Genomic DNA, 21,108 nt, shown 5'->3' with positions numbered 1-21,108 from the left:
TTCTCCTCCAAAAATGCTGCATCATGAAACTTGCTTTCCTTTGAAAGGAAGGTTGATTCTGAGAAATAAAGTGAATGATGCCTCTTTAAAATGGGGACCAAGTTGGAGTTTTACAGGTGTGATTTATTTTTTTGCAGCTTTCAGCTGTACCTGACCAGTTAGATTGAGGGGGTGGGAAGTGTGGTATATGGGTACCTAGTAATCAGCACAGGATACTGGCGGGAAATTTTGATGATGGGGTTCTAGTTTTAATACTGGGGTCTTCTATTTTCTTCTCAGATGTTGAGCACACTGGAGCCACCAGCGAGTTCTATGACAAATTTACAATCCGCTACCATATCAGCACCATTTTCAAAAGCCTTTGGCAGAACATAGCTCATCATGGCACCTTCATGGAAGAATTCAAGTGAGTAAAATGTTGTAAATGCCAGAGATAACTGCTTAGACACTTGCCTTGGATTTCTGAAGTGTGGAGACCACTGGAGTAAGGATCTGAGGCTGATCCCTCCAACTAGGATATGTAGCTGAAGAGCCAGACTACTCAAAGATATTTAGCTTCAGAACATGAAAAAAATTTACAAGATCCGTAGGTGCAAGAGGAAAACTTCCCCCCAGTATTTATTTTCAAATGTGCCTCCCTATGCTGATGTGCATAATGCTTGATGCTCTGTCATGTTGGAGGGCACATCTTCTGCACTCTCCCCATGCCTTGGTCATGTTATGCCACAAATACCTGGAAAATGCTTTTCTTTTAGTCTTTCTTAGCTGCTACCTTATGCTTCTTCTGAGTGTTTTCCTGAGCTCATGGTGGTGATCCCAGTTGGGAACCACTGTGTATTTTTCTGAGCATACTTAACTTCGTTTCCAGTTGTTAATGTCTGTCATCGTGTTATAGTACAAATGTGCAGAGACAGGGATTATCCCTTTCATCCTTTTATTCTCCCTGCTGGTCTGTCCCAGATTCCATTTCCAGACCCTGGTGATGTTTGTTTGGGCCTCTCTTGTGAGTTCCTAGATATTTGACAATGTTTCTGTCACTGGCCAACAAGAGCTGTTTTGTCCATTGAAGACGGATTTTCCCTCCTCCTGCTTTATTCTTGTTTAGGCTCTCTTGCTCTTACTTTGCTATTACTGTCAGGAACGGGAAGGATACCTCGTTTGATCAGTCCCAGCTTACATGATTAGGCCTTTCCACTATAGCCATTCTAAACACAGAGGAATATAGGGTGCCTCTGGACTCTGGTTCATCTGGCCTTTGGAGTGGGGGTATTAATTATTCAAACTGTGGTATGAAGAAGGAATGTTGCTAGTGCTCCAGACTGAGAGATGCGTTCTGGATTGAATGCTCCTGTTGTACTGTGCAGCAACAAAGGCATTTCAATGTTTTCCAGCTCTGGGAAGCAGTTTGTTCGCTATATCAACATGCTGATAAACGACACCACTTTCTTGCTGGACGAGAGTCTGGAGTCCCTAAAACGGATCCATGAAGTTCAAGAGGAGATGAAGAACAAAGAACAGTGGGACCTGCTGCCTAGGGTGAGCATGTTTTTTTTTTTTTCCACAGTGCCCCTTTCTTTCTTATGCTAGGATTTCTTTGGCTAAGGGCAGCACCAAAGAGCTGCTCTTGCAGAGCTGCCCTTGGAAGTGGCATTGCTTGCTGCTGCCATGGCCAGGGTCACTTTGGGCACTGCGTCGTGAAAGAGAATCCAGGCTGCAGAGCTACATCAGGGCTGGCATTGCGGGGGAGGGGATATGAGACTTTTAAGAGATGGTGTATTTAAAATGCTAAATGGGGAAATTGAGGCTTATAATCCTTTTTCAAAGGAAGTTCTGGAAGATGCACACCAGCTGAGTTCACTTCAAAGAACTGTTCCAGCTAAGAGCTTTTTTTCTTCTAATGTATTGAGCTCAAAGCAGGCTTTGGGATGGAAAGGAAGAGAATAAATTTCAGGATTCAATGTCATTATACAATATTTGTATGCATTCACCCACCAATGTCAGATATTTTTATACTGAGGTTATTGATTTCAAAAATCTGAAATAAAAAAAGACATATAGAAAGGGAAGATCCATTTTGCAGAGTTCCTTTCAGATAAGAATGTTCTAAAGTCTGTATTTTCCCTGCAGTGTTACTTCCTCCTTTTGATACAGATAAGCGTTAGTTATCCTAAAACTTTTATACAACAAGAATGTGGACAGCTGGCTCAGATAGAGCACGTGAGTGCAAATCTTGGAAGTGGATAATCCTTACAGTGCAAACAGTGGTGGCAAAAAATAGAGCATTAAAGCCCAATGTAAAGTAGGCAGCTGGATTATTCTGTTCTTAAATAGTCTTGGATAAACTTAAAATTTACTAGGATAGTAAATGACTGTATGTAGTTGTCCTGGGATTCACTTACCATACAGTGGTGGAAATACTCTGCATGGTTGTAATCTTTGGTGCTTAGGTGCCTGCATGTGTATGTGTGAAGCAGAAGATTCAAGTTCCACTTTGTAGTTCCAATGGATTATCTAGTTGCAGACATGTTGATGTCTGTGATATTTGTCAGAGTGGGAAGAATACAAATTACTGTAGTGTGTTAAAAGTTAGAGATAGAAACGACCTTTTAGATTAGAGTCCAGTTCATTGACAAGTGCAGGATATAATCCCCTGACAGAAGATTTATCAAATATTAAACTGACAACTGCACTTGGCTGTAGTCAGCAACACTGTCTTCTTTTCATATTGCAGCAATAGCTGTAAAATATGAATAATGCTATACAAAAGGACTGTAAAGAGTGATGCTTTAGTATGTAAATATTATAAGGATAGTGTAAAAGCTGATGGGTCTGGAAATGAAGACCATTTCTTGGTCATCTCTTGAGCTATTTTTATAACATTTGTATTGATTAAAACTACTTTGTCTTTGTTTCAATCTAGAAGTGGCTCCAACACAGCACCCTGTATGGAATTAGCATTTAGAGCTCTCTCTCAGGGTTTTGGATCAGCAGAGGCTGATCTAGCCCCTGGCAGGTGGGGGGATAGCTCCCTGGCTGATGAAGTTCTCAAAGGTCCAATTCTTACTGTTCCTCACTTTAGATCTAACTTTCCTTGTGGACTTCACTTACTTAGTGTTGTTCTCACATTTGTTGTTGTCACCTAGTGGAACTCCTTATATGAGGAACATCTATATTCCATGTTGATAATTGAAGTCATACTGACTGAGTGTATGATTGTAAATAATGTTCTTCCATACAACTTGTATGGAATTAGAGTTGGAACAGTTCTGTTTGTCCTCCAGTCCAGCCCACAGCTAGGGCAGAATAGTTCACTGTAATGTATTCTCCAGCACTTTTGTCAAGTAGTTTTAATAGAAGATTTGGAGATCATTAATAGGTTGTGACATATAGGTCATGAGTCATGTTTCAAATCTAGAGAAACTGTACCTTTCAAGTGTCAAACAGCATGACCTCAACACCTGACAGTCCTGTAGGAGCTTGCTGCTAATTGTTCAGAGCTGAAAGTTGTGCAATAACTCATCCACATGACTCTCTCTGATTTACCTTTCAAAGATGTGTGGATCTGAGAGCCCTTATCTCTTTCCCATAAAAGTAATTAAGAAAGAAGATTCAAAGTGAAGTTCTGGGTCAGCAAAATGACTCTCTAAAAAATCACCTTCACGGCTTCTGCTTCATGTGTTCAGTCAGAATCAGGTTTGCTCTTCTGAAGCCTTTATGACAGTTTACTCCTGTTAGCATGGCAGAGCCATTACTAGGTGAAGGAGTGAATTGGCACATCTAAAGAATTGTCCCAATTTTAGAAGCTTTATTACCTGTGTTAATGAACAAGCCAGAAAGAACCCAGCCTGACTCTCTGTTCCAACATTGACTCTGCAGTGCTGGTCTTTGGGATGGGGGAGAAACCCAACCCACCCTTTTAATTGTATGTTGAGCAAATTGGATATGGATTCAGTGAGACTCGCTAAACATGGGACCCCACCACGATACCATTTGTACAGTCATTTTTTGGAGTGATACAGCACTTTACAGCCTTGATACTATCCACTTTTATACCCCTCCACCACCCCAGATTTTTGTCTAGGACATGCTATTGAAGGGGAGCTGTACCTTAAATAAAGGAGCAGCGTCTTAATACAACTTGAACCACAGTCTGTCACTCTGCTCCCGGCCAAAAGGCTGTTAGATCATGTCTGTTTAGCTATTGAGTAGGGAGTTATAAGGACTTGTAATTGTGGCATGTTTATTTTCTAGGACCAGCAACAGGCTCGGCAGTCTCAGCTTGCTCAGGATGAGCGTGTGTCTCGCTCGTATCTTGCCCTGGCAACAGAAACTGTTGATATGTTCCATATCCTTACCAAGCAGGTTCAGAAGCCTTTCCTCAGACCTGTAAGTATAAACTGTTCTGCTCTAGTGTTCCTCATTGCCTGGCTGGTTTCCAGCTTCTTTAATATGTGGGTTGGTTCTTTTTCTTTACTGGATAAAATCCTGGAGATAAGCTGTAATGTTATCCACAGTGCACTGAAATCTAATTCTAAGCATATGTATTATTGGTAGCAATGATTTGGTGCTATAAAATGCATTTCCTTAGTCCCTGAGATGTTAATGGTGCTTTTAGACAAATCACAGATTCCCTCTGTGTTTGGATTATAACAAGCATGTTACAATGATGCCAAGATGAGATGGGAGGAAGGGCATTCTAGGATTTACGTTTGTGGAGACGGTTTCTGTCCTTCCGGCCTGAGAAAAGTCACCATGATTGTTGCACTCTGAAGAGGGATGTAGGCATGTGATGTTTTCATCTTGTCACCAGCAGAAACACCACCTGGAATTATATTACCTACACGTTTTTTTTTTTTTTAAATGTGTATTTTTGGGCAGATGTTCAGTAAAAGTTGCATTGTTTTCTACTTCATATGATGAATACTTGAGTTTGGATATAAGTATAACTGCTTGGAGATAGCAGTGAGGAAAGGCTCACCGTGTGAAACTTATGAAATCGGTGGCAGTCTTCCTGAAGAGAAATCATAGTCTCGAATTCCTGAGCCAGATGCATGTGGGCCTTAAGGTGGTGTCCCTTCCCCAGTGCCTCCTTGTTTTCATTTGTACTTTATTTTGACCTTCTAGGAACTTGGTCCACGATTGGCTGCTATGCTGAACTTTAACCTTCAGCAATTGTGTGGCCCCAAGTGCCGTGACCTGAAAGTTGAAAACCCTGAAAAATATGGGTTTGAACCAAAGAAGCTGTTGGACCAACTGACTGATATTTACCTGCAGTTAGATTGTGCTCGCTTCGCTAAAGCAATTGCCGACGACCAGGTGAGCTCCAGAAAGAGAGGTGGGTATGGCGGTGGTATGGGCAAACAGAACGGGCAGAGCTTTCCAGAATCACTTCTGGAAGAGCTTGCCCACTACCTGTGCACTGCCAACCAACCTCCTTCAATTTACTTTCCATGATTAATCTCTGCATGGGCACTCTCTTCTCCTTTGAGATAGGTATGTTTATAAAGTGCTTTGCAAACCTATCGTGCTATATAAATAATACATAGTTGTTCATAGAATATATGTAGCACTTTACATATGCAGAGCATTTTACAAACATTAACTGTTACCTGCTTAGCCTCCCCTATGAGGTAGGAGTAATAGTAGTATTGCCTCCACTTTAGAGGGGAAACCAAGGCACAAGAGTGATTCTGATCATGCCTGAGGTCATGACCACACAGATGGTCTCTGGCAGAACTGGAACTGTGATCTAAGGGCCTCTTCTCACAAATCTAGGCTCATTCCTCTAGAACATATTTCCTTCCAACAATAATCCTTAGAGTGACACTTCTATGTTTATAAAAGTGGTGTGTGTGTGTGTGTGTGTGTGTGTGTGTGTGTGTGATTGATCATATAGGTAAACTATGGCTCATCTGTAACCTTGTGTCCTGTTGTTTGAGAGTTGAAAGGACAAATGTTGGTCCAGGGTTTTGTTTTGTACAAAGCCAAGCTTTTCAGAATCTAAAGACCAATAGAAATGTTTCTAGGGCTGCTTAGAATTCTGATGGAAATGGTTTTAAAATAAGTAAATATTCCCCTTTGAGTGTGCACCTCCAAGCAGCAGAACTGTGGAAGTGACTTGATTAATCATCCCCCCCCCCCGCCCCCCGGCTGAGAAATACAGGAAGCAAACAGCATAAATAGAGAAAAGTAAATTGGATTTTTAAGCTTTTTCCATTCTGATGATCTCACATGGTGTCAGTAATGTAGGTAAAAAGATGCCTTTTGTTAGCTATCTGGAACTTCTAAATTGACAGTGTCCCTTTAACACTATTCCAGTTCCTGCACCAATATGCTTTATTTTAGTTTGTCCCCACCTCGCTGCTGTGCATTTGAGTTGTAACTAGTACAAATGAGTTAATGTTGGATAACACAAAGCGGCTTCTCATTTAAAAAAAAAAAAGTGGGGGGAGTGACTAGTGTCTTGGCAATAACAGGAAGGAAAATCCAAGAAAACACATGATGCTGTAATAGCGATTGGGTAAAAAGTATGTTCTAAAAGGTTGCCTGTATGTGGCAGAGATGTTCTAAAGCATTTTGATGGAGCTCTGATTTGCAGTCCTAGTATGTAGAAGAAATTTGAAGAGCTTTGCCAGCCCCCAGGCACAGTGCCATAATTATGTTCTGCCCTCCAGGTTGGCATGGAGTTTGGGTGGGCACACTGTGTCCTGAGCATTGAATACAATGTTTCAGTGAGATCTATAATGCAGAGTAGAGAATTACCACTGTGTTTAGAACAAATTCCCAAAGAAAACAGCAACTCGTAAAACCCAGTATGTTAAATCGTGTTTGTTGCTTAACTCAGTCTCATACGGTGTAGTTTAAATAGGTGTTTGTTAAAAGAGGGCTTTTGAAACTATGAAAATAAATTTTAAGAGGCTTATTTCAAAGCCCAGCACTCTGAAGATACATGTAGGTGGCTTTATAGTCTCCAGAACATGAGCAGTTTGCAAAAGTTCTTGTATATGGCTTTATTCTTAGTTTTTGATTAAACTGATGCGTAAGTCAGTTGAAGCTGTAAAGTATGCGTTCTGCCTGTGGCAGGTGTAGCTGCACAGTTCTAGAAGCAGTGTGCTGCTGTTCCTGCAGTGTGCTGCATGGTGCATCAAACTGGCAGGCTCCCAGCAGGTACCAACTCCCTCACTGAGACTTCTTGCTGATTTTTGCAGCAGGATTTTTAAGGATCATTCCTCTTCTGTCCCTTCCCAGAATTGTCTTCCACTTTGTCACAGAGAGAAACAGATCATCATCCTATCCCCTATAGCAACTGCATGCCCATTTTTAGCTGGTGAATCTGATATTTTTTTTCCCAATGCACCTGATTACCAGTATCATCCTGGTGGGTGGGCTAGATACTCTGTGCTTTCATCCTTGTTTTCTAGATTTCTCCAGTGTCATACTGATTCCCACATCCCAACACTTGCATGGCATGTAACTACCCTTGGCAATAATTATAGCAGTTAATAATTCAGAAAAGCCAAACTATAGGTGATGTTTCCACCAACATGTGCGAATTCATTTGTGTTCGTATTGTGCCTTGTGGAAAAAGATGACTCTATTCTAATCAGTTATCCCACTGTTGCAAGGCAGGGTGGGAGATTTGGGCGCACTGCTATTCCTCCTTACTGCATCACCTTGTGCCATGATCATCTCACAAGCAAATCAGGGTTGGGATGAATCCATTATTGGAAGAATACCTAAAAGAAATGATTGGGTGAGAGTGGTGGTGATTCAGTCGATGACACTCTTCCCTCTGAAAGCCTGTGTAGCTGAAGCTGCCATCCTTTTAGATGAAATAGAAAATATACCCCTTGTGTTCATAGTGTGTGTCACAAAAGTAAGGGTGGTAACCCAGGGGTTCTGAGTAAACACCAACTCTGACAATTAAGTTTGGCCTCCATAAACTCCTCTACAACTCCAATTGGATATAGTACTCTTCATTTTCTATCCTACATAGATACACAGTGGTCCAGAAGCTGCACTCCATCCCAGAGGTGGTGGCTACGTTTCAGTGCTCAATGAAGTGATCCCTATATACCTCTTGCCTACCTCACATTGGTGTTAAGGCTTAATTAGTTTATTTTTACAAAGTGTTTTAAGATCGTTAGATGCTGTAACTGAGCAAAGTTGTCACGAGTTCACATTTTCTCTTTATGCTGCTTGTTTGCAGAGGTCCTACAGCAAAGAGCTATTTGAGGAGGTTATTTCAAAGATGAGGAAGGCTGGAATCAAGTCCACGATAGCAATAGAAAAATTCAAACTGCTGGCAGAGAAAGTGGAGGAAATTGTTGCCAAGAATGCCCGTGCAGAAATCGATTATAGCGATGCGCCAGATGAATTCAGAGGCAGGTTGATCTTTTTAATATTTTTGGGGGGGGGGTGTTAAAGTATATATAAGGTATGTATAATTTAGACCTGTGATTTCTAGTGGAAACAGCCTACTGTTCTCTGTAGTCCTGAATCTTCCACCAATTCAGTGATAACAGTTCAGGTTTGAGTGAAGAGAGCAAAGTTGTCCAGGGACTGCATTATTCATACCTAGCCATGTGCTTAGACCAGCTTTGCAAACATGGGTCATAAAACAATACAAGATCTCTGAGAGCACAGTGAAATGCTCGCACTTTACACTTTGTTCTCCTTCCAAAGTTTACGTGAATGGCCAGCTCTGCATGCTAGGGCAGCCTTCATCCCAGCAATTCCCCATTTCCAGCAGCAGTTGTCCACCTATCTGAGCTCTAATCTGATGGTATCTTCACTCCAATTCTGGATCAGTTAGCAGGAGACACCTAAGAACGCTGCTTTTCCTCTCTTTGGGGTACCCTGTGTCACTTCAGTAATGTATCTGGTGCTCAATGATCCAGAGAGATTCTCCAGGTCACTTCTGCGCTGTGAGGCATCAGGAAATCACTTATTTTTTTTCCCCTCTGTTTCTTTAATTTAATTACATAAGCTTCATCTGTCCCATCAGATCCACTCATGGACACTCTTATGACCGACCCTGTGAGGCTGCCGTCTGGAACGATCATGGACAGATCAATCATCCTGCGACACCTGCTGAACTCCTCTACTGACCCCTTCAATCGGCAGACACTGACAGAAAATATGCTAGAACCAGGTAGCTCTGCCTTTTATTGATGGAGGGTTGTACCCTTGGGTATGTCTCAAACTTCTGTAGGGTAGTGTCATAGCCTGGATAGAGCAGCAGTCCAGTTCTGCCCTCCCCACTCTCAGCTTTGGCCCCACGTCTCTCAGAAAATTTCTAAGTTTTATTCTTTGTGGTCAGTCTTTGTATTTTTCCCTTCTTTATCTGAATGAGTCCAGAGCTCCCACCATTTAGGCTAATGCATCTTATAGTGGTAGGTAAATATTATATTCGCTTTGTCGATAGATAAAGTGAGGCAGAGAGAGATTAAGTGATTTGCCTGAAGCCACATGGCAAATTCATTACCAGCGCAGAAAATAGAGCTCTGGGGTTCCCTCTTCATTCTCTGTCCTAACCAAAGGACAGCACTATTTGTCCCATAGTTGTTTCACAGTTTAATGTTTCTATAACTTCACAAATTTCACATTAACTATTTAAATTTTTTTCTCTCTTCATTCCAAGTGCCAGAACTGAAAGAGCAAATCCAAGCCTGGATGAGAGACAAGCAGAACACTGATCATTAAAAACTCCCTTGCAGTGCACACCAAGGCCAATGAGAAGAGCAGGGCATGGATTGATGCAGTGATGATGGTGCATATAATCCATTGAAGCTGAAGACTGAATTAACGTTCAGGGTGCCCACCACCACTGACTTGTAATAATGACCAGAAGCATGTGGACGAGAAGAAAAGCAGCTTAATTCTTGTACATATATTTAAATGGTAACAATGGTCAATAGTGTGGAGGACAAATTAGGAAGTTTCTAATGTTACAAAACAAAGTCCTTCAATATGTCACAATTTGGGGGTTTTACAGCTGAATTATTTTAGCAAAAATGAATGGATCAGGGCAGCATCCCTTCAACTTTATTTTTTACAGCCAGATATTCATTAATTTGATTGTGGTTAGAACCTTGGACACTTTGCTGCTAAAATAACATTTTTTCCCTCTCCTTTCCCCCCCAAAACCTGCACTGCTGTCTTTTTTTTTTTTTTTTTTTTTTTGTAATGCAAACAAAAACAAAACTCCACAGTGAAAATAGTCCTTCCCCTGCCCCCAGGAGAACATATTCTGTGAGATAATTGTGCCTGCAACAAAGTGTTAATCTTGGGATCGTATTTTTATATTATACATATTCGCATATTTGTTTTTTAATTGGTGTTAGCTGACACACAAGAATAATAATTTAAAAATTTTTTGACACACGGATTTTAAGTTGTTCTTTGAGATGTCCCTTTTCTTTGTGTTGAACAGAGAAAATCTTGATGCTCTGGTATTTTTGAAAAGCCTTATGATAGAACATGTTGAAACAGCTGCTACCAAGGAGGTGTTTGGGAATGCCAGGACTTCAGTGACTTAAAATAAAGAAATAAATTCTTTTAAAGCCGGAGACATAGTATGCTAAGTGACAGTTCTGAGCCGTGACACTTTGTCTCTGGAGAGTGGATCCTTTTATTCTTGGAGCCTGTAATTTGGGGTGGGGGTCATTTTTATGTTGCGTACCAGTTTGTATCCATGGCTTGGCCTTACCAAAGCAAAAAGGGTGCAGGAAATGTAGAATTTTTTTAGAAAAACTAAAAAACCAACCAAAAAAAAAAGATTTTTGTATTACTGCCCCCTGCTTAAGATACTTGAATTTCCTTTTTAAAAAGGATTTGAAACCGCAGTGTTTTAAAATTAAGCCTGTAAAAAAAAAAAGTTGTTTCTTTTGTTTTTCGCTGACAGTGTCCTCTGTTCAGTTCCTGACTCTTGAACTAAAATAAATGGTGATACACATTCGCAAGGAACCTTCTGTCTCCCCATCTTTCAGTGGCTTGTTGAAGGAGGGGAAAGGATGGAATGGTTAGGTGGGAATGGCTATTTTGCTGCTGGAAATCTTGCTGATAATCAGTTTAGGGTTCCAGAGGAAAACCAATTAGACGTGAAAAGCTGCGTAAACATAAATGCCGATTCTCCTCTTGTGGGACCTTCAAGCTAAGGCTCTTTTTTTCCCAGCTGGGAGAGCCTCACGCCACTTCACATCCATCCATAGCTGAGCAGGGAGTGAGGTGGACAGGCTCCAGAACAGAGGCTTGTTCAGCCTCTTCAGCCAGCCACAACATAGATCCTTGAGAGATGTGGGATAAATGAGAAGAGGAAAAAATGTGAAGGGAGGAGTATTTCTCTGCATTGCTAGTGAGATGGAGAATCCTGGGGCATGTGGATGAAGAGTCTTTTCTATCACTTCTTGGCTGATTTATCCATAACTCTTGACACTGAGGGCTTTAAAAACAAAACAAACCCCCACAAAAAAGCTACCCTTGAAGGAGCACTTACCATCACACTTGGTCATGGCTTTTGGGTTCTGCTATAACTGTGTGATGTCCAATAAGGAATGTCCCTTTCACAAACTCAATTTTTGTAAAGATAAGGCCTAACTAATTTTCTGTGTGTAAACACTGATTCATCTAACTACTTCCAATAGGGAAGACATCTAATTATCAAACGTTTATTGCTTAAAACTATTAGAAAAGCTCTGCAAGAGTTATGAATTCATCATTAGTTTGCTGGAAGAGGCATATTCAGTAATGTGCTTGTTTGTTTTTAATGCATGATCTTCAAATTGTCATGGTTTCACCTTGACAGGCTCTGAATGTGTGTTTGGAGAAAGGAGAGATGGAAAAATTCTTAGTTCCCATTCAGCTGTTCCAAATTAGATATTTGCATTGATAGATTTGTCTCTTCTCTCTTGTTGCTCACCTGCTTCCTGGGCTAAGGATGCCTGAAACTATAAGCAATCTCATGCAGATTTAGGACTGATGATTAAAATGTGAAAAGTGCAAACTGAAGACAGAGGATCCATCCTTCAGTGATAGAAACTGAGACTAAGTCAAATACATTCCTCACTAATTACAAGTATATCTTGTCTCCGCCCTGAGGGCTCCTTTTGTCTAAGTGGGCAGAAATTTCTCACTGCTATTTCTCTTTGAGTACTGTATTCAGTGCTTAATTTTTGCCAGGGCTGATTCCTGACACCTCTAAGTTTGACAGTTCATAGCCCTGGCACCTCTGGGCTTGCTGCATCAGTTAGGAATATAAAACAATTGGTTGAGCCCTGGCACCTCTTTTCATTACAAATTAAACATTGACAGTATTCAATACAAAAGACTGATCCACAGTGGAATCTTATGCAGAAGGGTTATTGTTTGACCACCCTTTTCAATGGGAAAGCACAATAGAAACCTCACTCTTTAGTCTATATAAATAGCAGCTATGACATATGTGCATTTTCTTCCACTTCTTCCCATCCAAGCATCAAGAGAATGACTCATTAGAATGAACTCAGGGCTGGTCTATACTATAAAATTAGGTTGGTTTAATTACATTGCTCAGGGCTGTGAAAAATTTCACACTCTATGTGATTAAGTTGACCTAAGCCCTGGTACTACTTGTGGGTAATGGAACAGGCATGTCTAGCTCCCCCCCGCAACCAAAGTGGGGCAGCCATTGGACCCATGCTGCAACTGAAAACTGGGGACAACAAATGAAGAACAGGTTTCAGAGTAGCAGCCATGTTAGTCTATATTTGCAAAAAGAACAGGAGTACTTGTGGCACCTTAGAGACTAACCAATTTATTTGAGCATAAGCTTTCATGAGCTACAGCTCACATCACATTCAACAGGAGTGATGTCAAAGCTTGAAAATCAGGGATCCAGAGACACAGAGCAAAGAACCCCTGCCAGTGGTACACCTCTGCAGGTACACAGAGTTCCTTCCGGGGTTGCATCAACTCATCTAGATATTTGCCTAGTTTTACAACAGGCTACATAAAAAGCACTAGTGAAGTCAATACCAAGTAAAATTTCATATGACTTGTTTATACTGCTCTATATGCTATACACTGAAATGTAAGTACAATATTTACACCCCAATTTATTTATTATAATTATATGGTAAAAATGAGAAAATAAGCAATTTTTCAGTAATAGTGTGCTGAGACATTTTTTATTTTTAGTTCTGATTTTGTAAGTAAGTAATTTAAGTGAAGTGAAACTTGGGGGTACACAAAACACATCAGACTCCTGAAAGGGGTACAGTAGTCTGGAAAGGTTGAGAACCACTGGGATAAGGGACAAGAAATAGACCCCACAGTCACAGAACATGCCTGCTCCCCAGCTTTCCTCCTCCTAGTGTGATGGAGGGCTATCTTGGCCAGCAGGGGGTTGACAAAGAGATCTTGCAACTCCCCTTATGGCCACAGATGCAGTGTGTAAAATGAGGAGGTGTGGGAAGAAGTACAGCCAGAACCTCAGTGTAAGGTGCTGAAGGAGTACAAAGCCCTGGTCAAGCAGACACCAAGAGCTACCTACTTACTGCCTCTGAGACATGGATTTACTAGTGACACAAGAACCCCTTCCATTCCTGTAGTAGGTGTCTACACGCTGACACCACTGCAGCAGCTGTGCTGCTGTAGCATTTCGCGTGTCGTCACACCTTCAGGAAGTTTCATTAGGCTTATCCAGGAGAAGGGTGTGTGGTATGTATACTTGTTGCAGGATTTACAAGCCTGTAGATGAAGTAATTTACTGTGGTTGATTTGGCTTTTTACTAGCGTAATCAAGATCAGAATTTGACCTGGAACGTCTGAAGTGCTGCACTGTGCTGCAGAACTACCATGGACATCAGTTATAACTCATCAAGGAAAAGCAGACAAAGGAAATAACTGTGTTTTGAGAAAACAAGACCAAATGTTTCAGAAAGGCATAGAATTAAGGAAGTCATCAAATCAAGCATAATAGCTTTTTGAAAGTTCAGCATTCATAGTGTGCTAGACCTAAGAAGGTAAGAAAATTATATGAAATTTAGCATAAATGTCATTACCATTTGAAACAGCGCCATCTTCATCTGGGATGGATTCAGGAACCTCTGATGAGCATGTGCAGTTGAAGGCTAATAAGTATCTTAACGAACATGTAAGGGAAATAATATAAATTAAAATCCCAAGTAAACAGTCTTCAAATGAGGAACAACAATTCAGTTGAATAAAAGCAGCTGGTCCCACCTTTGCTACATACAGCTGGAGCTGAAATATGGGGGAAATAAGTGGCTAAAACTTAGAGAAGCAGCCTCCCCTACATATTGTAGAGCAGATAGCGCAAACTATGCTTTAGTGAATTAAAGCAGGAATCAGTTTGACGCTTGCTGTAATATTATGGCTGGGCATTTCAAAAAGATGTCTGCAAATGAGTTTATTAAACTTGCTGATCTGCATGTGTGAAGCTAGAGCCTGAGTGAAGGCTCCTCGGAAAGTTTCCTTAAATGTTCAAGAGGCCACCTCCACAGCAACCCTGGCCTCAGTCAGAGGAGAACTGAAGCCCAAATAAGAGAGACATTTTGGTTTTCAAAGTGGCAACAGAAAGCAATGGTACTTTCCAACCTGCTCTGTCTGCAGGGGCAGAGGGATAGCACACTGGTTTGAGCATTGGCCTGCTAAACCCAGGGTTGTGAGCACAATCCTTGAGGAGTCCATTTAGGGAGCTGGGGCAAAAATTGGGGCTTGGTCCTGCTTTGAGCAGGGGGTTGGACTAAATGACCTCCTGAAGTCCCTTCCAACCCTGATATTCTATGAAATAAAATTTAACTTCCCCTGCCCCCCCTATGAAAAAATTATGAATGTCCTAGTCACTTGGTTTTTCACAGCAATCCAATTCATGGCTTCCAATCCAAAGCAGACTTTGATATTTGCATACTTGTGAACTGAAAAGCAGTATTGTGATTGTAACATTAGTGCTGTTTGGAAAGCATCCCATTCTTTCTGAGGGATTAGTTAGAGATCATCAAACTGGATTTATAGCAGGAATCTATTAATACCAATAACCTGCATGATTCATAGCATTATGCATGGAAATAAGGCATAAGTTTTTAACAGGGAGAATAATTCATCATTGGAACAACTTACCAAGGGTTATGGTGGATTCTCCATCACTGACTTTTTAAATCAAGATTGGATGTTTTTCTAAAAGATCTGGTCTAGGAATTATTTTGGGGAAATTCTATGGCCTACATCAGCGGTTCTCAACCAGGAATACATGTATCCCTGTGGGTACACAGAGGTCTTCCAGGGGGTTCATCAACTCGTCTAGATATTTGCCTAATTTTACAACAGGCTACATAAAAAGCACTAGCGAAGGCAGTAAAAACTAAAATTCCATGCAGACGATGACTTGTTTCGACTGCTCTATATACCATACACTGAAATGTAAGTAAAATATTTGTTCCAATCCATTTATTTTATAATTATATGGTAAAAATGAAAAAGCAAGTACTTCTTCACTAAAAGCAAGTGTCGTGCTATGACACTTTTGTATTTTTGTCTGATTGTTTAAGCAAGTAGTTTAAGTGAGGTGTAACTTGGCAGTACACAAGATAAATCAGACTCTTGAAAGGGGTACAGTAGTCTGGAAAGGTTGAGAGCCACTAGCCTACTTCCACCAAATAGCCATCCATTCTCCTCTCCCAGGACAGATTTCTTGTATGACAGAATATAGCATCTTCATGGAAAGGGCTATCTTAGTGCATTTCTAGAACACCATGTAAACTTTCCCACACTATATAATGTCTTCATAGTAATACAGGCTACTATAGTCAAAGGGTCAGATTGGGCTATTATATGGCAGTATGATACATCACTATCTTTTTACTACTGCCTTCTCATTCTTCAGGAAAAAAAGATTAAGGCCAGAAGAGACCATAACAATGTTGTCTGACTCCTGCATGACAAATCCATCACCAGATGATTCCTGTATTAAGTCCATAACTTCTAGATGAGCTAGAGCATATCTTTTAGAAAGACATCATGTGATAGAGAAGCCATCCTCTTCTTCTAAGACGTTCCAATGTTTAATTACTCTCCTATAAGAAGTCTGATTTCTAGTATGAACTTATCTAGTTTCAGATCTAGTTGCTGGATCTTAGACAATTGTCTGCTAGATTAAAGAAATCTCTTACTGTCAATCTTTCCCACCCATGTAGATACCTAGGCCAGGTCTACACTTAGTGCTATAGCAGCGCAGCTGTACAACGTGTGGTGAAGACATTCTATGACAATTAAAGAGAGCTCTCTGATCAGCATAAAAAAACCACCCCTGGGAGTGGCATAAATTATGTCAGTAAGAGAAGCTCTCCCACCAACATAGCGCTGTGCACATTAGCACTTATGTTAGTGTAACTTCTGTCACGCGGGGGGTGAAATATTCACCCCCGAGTGACATACATTTTGCCGATATAGGTGGTAGTGTAGATATAGCCTTCGATCATGATCAAGTCACCTCTTTAACCTTTTCTTTGTTAAGCTAATTAGATTGTGAGCCCTTCTCTAGGAGTAAACTTCTTTAAAGTGCAGACATGAGAAGTGGACACAGTCTTCCAGTAACTGTCTCAGCACTGATGCATGCAGTGGTGGTAACATCTCCCTACTCAGTATTCCCCTACTTATACAAATAAGTTTATTGCCTTTGCTCTCTTAACCAGTTGCATCATACTGTCAGCTCATGTTCAACTCGTTATCCACATAACACAAAGCTCTGTGGCGTCACTGCCTTCCAAAATACTCTCCTCTACCTTGTGTGACCTACATTTTGGTTTCTGCTATACATAAACCTTACATTTAATTGTATTAAAGTGCATGTTGTTCAACAGACTATGCTGTAGAACTGAACTGTCATTTACTCCTCCACTGTTTGTTTTACCAGGAATGATAAGTGTTCTTCGAAGTTGGGTTGATAGAGAGATTAAACAGGATTGGACCAAAAACAGATTAATGTGGGGGGGCCCCACTGGATGATGATTTCCCCATTTATGATTAGTTAAGAATGTGTCATCCAGTCAATGGCTTGCTACTGTTAACCATTCACTGTTGGGATTCAGAACATCCTCATGTTGTCATCAAAGGGCATTGCTGCTTCAGCCACTGAAGGAGCCCCTTCTGCTCCTCTTATAGGGCTTCATATTAAAAAATAGTTTCTCCAACTCATTTAAGCACAGGAATATAAAAACAAACCCTTACCCCTCTCTAACTTTTTAGGGAGCACATCAAATTAATGTTTTGGTGGCACTCAATTATACTTGTATGTATTAAACTAGTGCGGATGTATGCAACTGTTACAAGAAAAATGAGGAAATGTTATGTAACAAGACTGTATGATTGTAAATTTTTAATCAGGGAGTTTGGGGTTTTGCAAGTTATTGTTGGAGCCCTGGAAGCTTCTTTTCTATTACATTTTCCTCTTTAAATCCACACCTATTCAAAAAGCTCTGTTTTGTAGTGATCAATCATCCCAGCATTGGAGTCTGGATTATCTCGAATCCAGGAGCATTTCCCCTTCATTTGGTCAGAAGTATCTCAAAGAGCAGCATAGAGGGGCTCCAGCACTTTACAGAAGTGAAGGCTTAAGTCCAAAATGTTTGACAAGGCCGTGGAGGTAGAGTGATCCAGTAGGGTTCCACTCTGCCTGCTGGGGTCATGGGCAACTTGTGCATGGGGGAGTGTGCAAATGAGCAGCTCTGCTCTCAGTGTCAATCCAGCTGTGCATGGGGTATTGGGTTAATCCTCCATTATGACATTTTAGGAGCTAGTCTTTTTGGGCTGTTGGAGAAGGACTGCCAAAATGAAGATGATTCTAATATAACGGAATCGTTAGATGACAAAGTACAATGCCTAAATACAGGCAGTGTCCTGTATTTAGCAGAGGTTGCCAAAGGACGCACAAAGAATTTAACTTTTAAGCACTTCCCAAACACAAAAACACAAAATCACTATTTTGAGATTTAAGAATCCCCATGTCTTCTGTCAGATTGCTACCTATATGTAGAAAGAACAAGCACCTCGCTCCTGTATGCCATTCAACCTCCCGCCTCAATATCCACCTTTTTCCCCCACAATCTCTAAACTGATTCTCTAATTATATCCCTTTAAACATTTGTAAAAGTTATTCTAAATAAACCAAAACTTAAGAACTAGGGTACTGCAACTGTACTACGCAAACAACCTCAGCCTTATTCTACATATTCCTCCTTCCTTCCCTCCTCTCCCCTGCTTCTCCCTCTCTCCCAAAGTTCCTCTGAACAGGAATTATGTCACATACCATATACACTTAACTGGATATTAAAGAAATATGTTAACCATCACAATTTGTAATGGGGATGTTCTGTAATCAGGCTAAAGCTTTGGATGCATTGCGTCTCTACTATACAACGAATCTGTATTGTAGCCAGGTTAGGGGACAAATGTCTTAACTGTAGTGTAGATCCTATCTTAAGAAGTTAGTATACATTTTGGACACACTGTAATCCCATATGTTAAAATACATCCTTTCATTTAAAGAAACCTCTATTTGCCTCCCTTAATAGAAAAAAAGACATAAAAAAAAAATTCCTGAGATCAGTCATTATAGGATTCATAAAACAGAAAAATTGATCTCTTTGAAAACAATACAGAAACTAACATATTCTTCAGTCAATTACTGTCCAAAACAACCAAGCTACAGCCCTCAAACAAAATATGGGATCAATCCAGTACCTTTTGAAAGGGCTCATGTTACTGGACGACTCTTACCGCGTGTGTCTCTGGAGGAAGTTATTGTTGCTGACAGAGACTGATACACTGGAAGAAGAGATCAAAGGAAAAAAAATAGTAGAAAATGGAGAAGTTATACCTAAGATATTTAAAAAAAACCCAACCCTGAAATAATATTTACCTCTCTCAAAATCCTCAGAATGGGGGACACATGTTTTCTCTCCTGTATTCAGAGCTTTTTATTTTTATTCCTCCATGCTGCATTTTCATCTAAATTTTTTTACACACAGAGGAAGGGCTGATGATTCATGCTGCGTCACATACACCAAAAAGAGCAGTTTTTCCTGATTTTAATTTTTAAGGGCATCTTGGAAATGTGTTATGCCAAGACATTTTTGGCAGTCCCAGTTTGGATGCTTTTTACTGTCATTGTTTTACTGCCTTGGGAGCATGCAATGTTTAGCGTCTTTGAAATGATTGTTACAACAGCTGTTCCATTATTTTCTACCTGTCTCCAGTCACGTTGCTGTAACTGCTGAATCTGCTTTTGCCGATGTTATTGTACCAAACTGTCTCCAGCGATGACATAGTACAGTGATAATTTCCTTCTCTTCTGCTATTCAAATCAGATGAAATTCATCCCTGTATGTGGGGGATACCACAATACATATGCATCACTTCAATCCCACTTAAACCTTCAAAAGATGGGGTCCTTCAGAAGAGGCGGTAGGACTCATCTAGTGCATAGGCCATGAGTTCAGGGGACATATGCATATACCTAATACTGACCCCTTACACAGGGGTCAATTTTATCCACAGTGAGTTTTGTGCTCTGAGTGAAAGAAGGGATGGATACTGGAATCAGAAGACTGCATATGCTTTTGGGAGTAATAGTGCTAATGTTTGTTTTGTAAAGTATTTTGTATATTTCCTGCACTACACAGATAATTTAGATGACATTGCATGGGGATTTAGGGTCAGAGCCACAAATTATTAGACCAACAGATTCTAGGTCACTTGCACCTAGATATGCAACTTTACTGAGCATTGTAAGAAATTTCACCTGCATCCATTGAGGTCACTCTGTTGCATTTGTATTCAGGACTGTTCCTATATAGAGCATTTAAAGAGCTGGTGTGTGGATGGTTGTTTTGTAGCTTAGGAAGTTCTGGGTTATTTTGAATGGACACTGTATGAGTCAGTTACATTAACTATGTATTGTCTATAACTGCTCCGCATTATATCAGTCAGAACATAAAATCACTAAATACCTACAAGTTGACATGGGCTCAAGCTGCAGTGTTGAAACAGACAGGAAAACATGCTTGGAGTAAGGGGATGTGTCAATCTGCAATTTTGGTTCATTCCATTAGTTGAACAGGAGCTAGTCATGAAGTTTGGCTCTGGACTCTCCTAAATTTCAAGGTGGTTTGGATCTGGGTTTCTGTTCAGATCCATTTCTAATTATAAGTTTAAAGCAATAAAGAAAAAATTTGCTTGTTCATGTTGGGGGAAATTTATTCATGACTTAACTTCAGTTACTTCAATGGAGTTATACCAGGGACCACTTTGGCCCATTCAGTTTACCCTTTTTCCCCCACAGTATCATCCATCAGATGAACTAGCTCATACTTAGTTCACACAAAGAGTATTTTATATACCTTGTAACTGACAAAGGAAAAACTAAACACTTAAGAACCTGCATGTAATGCCACTCCTTATGGAGACAGTTTAAGTCTCAAGGTATCTCCTCCTAATATCCTTTTTATCCTTTACAGAAAAGCGATTACCCCAACACCCACTCAAGGAGCACACTGTGCTATTCCTTTCTGCAATCAATCCTTAGGTACGGTTATATTTGTTCAGTTTACAGACTTGTATAAAATTTGGTGGTGAGCCTCCTGAAGACCCTTTCTTCTTCTGCCCATGTGTTTGGAGACCATCTGTCACTGCACAGAAATTCCTATAAATGACAACTTGGGATTTTTTTAAATCATGGTTTTAAGACCTAAATTAACTGATATGAGGTGGTTCCTAATTATTAAAAAATGTGTTATGGAAAAATGATGCATGAACTGCAGTTCAGGAGAGAGAAATGGTTCACAGGATCTTTGAGTGAAATTAAACACCTCCAGCTGTTGCCAGGGAAAGCTGTGGGATATGGTGACAACAAAACATATCTAACATTTACAATTTATAGTAGGCTTTTAAAGATAGGATTTTTAAGAAGGCAATGTCAAACTCTTTTAAGCACCAGATTCAATCTTGCTTAGAATCTGGATAATTTATCCAGATTCTTTGTTTACTTCTAAATCTAATACTCTCATCAACAAGAACTTGAAAACCATAACAATGGTATTTTATAAGACCTAT

At 40.3% G+C, this 21,108-nt stretch overlaps 1 protein-coding gene and 1 long non-coding RNA gene across 7 annotated transcripts in view; one reads left to right on the top strand and one right to left on the bottom strand.

Moving 5' to 3' along the window:
* Positions 1-10,968, top strand: part of UBE4B (ubiquitination factor E4B) — a 64,898-nt gene extending 53,930 nt beyond the window's left edge. For all 6 annotated transcript variants that reach the window (XM_007053715.4, XM_037880952.2, XM_037880953.2 and 3 more), the window contains 7 exons: positions 280-406; positions 1,392-1,536; positions 4,252-4,386; positions 5,125-5,316; positions 8,210-8,384; positions 9,008-9,154; positions 9,644-10,968. In XM_007053715.4, coding sequence (XP_007053777.2) covers positions 280-406; positions 1,392-1,536; positions 4,252-4,386; positions 5,125-5,316; positions 8,210-8,384; positions 9,008-9,154; positions 9,644-9,705 — 983 coding nt within the window. In that variant the 3' untranslated portion in view covers positions 9,706-10,968. The remainder of the gene's footprint in view (positions 1-279; positions 407-1,391; positions 1,537-4,251; positions 4,387-5,124; positions 5,317-8,209; positions 8,385-9,007; positions 9,155-9,643) is intronic.
* LOC122463270 lies at positions 10,480-19,220 on the bottom strand. Its single transcript, XR_006286456.1, has 2 exons — positions 14,043-19,220; positions 10,480-11,288 (listed from the first exon to the last, which is right to left on the bottom strand). It is a non-coding gene; the product is annotated as an uncharacterized LOC122463270 (long non-coding RNA).
* Positions 19,221-21,108: the final 1,888 nt, after the last annotated feature.

Source organism: Chelonia mydas, chromosome 18 (assembly GCF_015237465.2).
Source record: "Chelonia mydas isolate rCheMyd1 chromosome 18, rCheMyd1.pri.v2, whole genome shotgun sequence".
In the NCBI taxonomy this organism is placed as follows: Eukaryota; Metazoa; Chordata; order Testudines; family Cheloniidae; genus Chelonia; species Chelonia mydas.
This window is presented reverse-complemented; position numbering and strand designations above follow the sequence as displayed.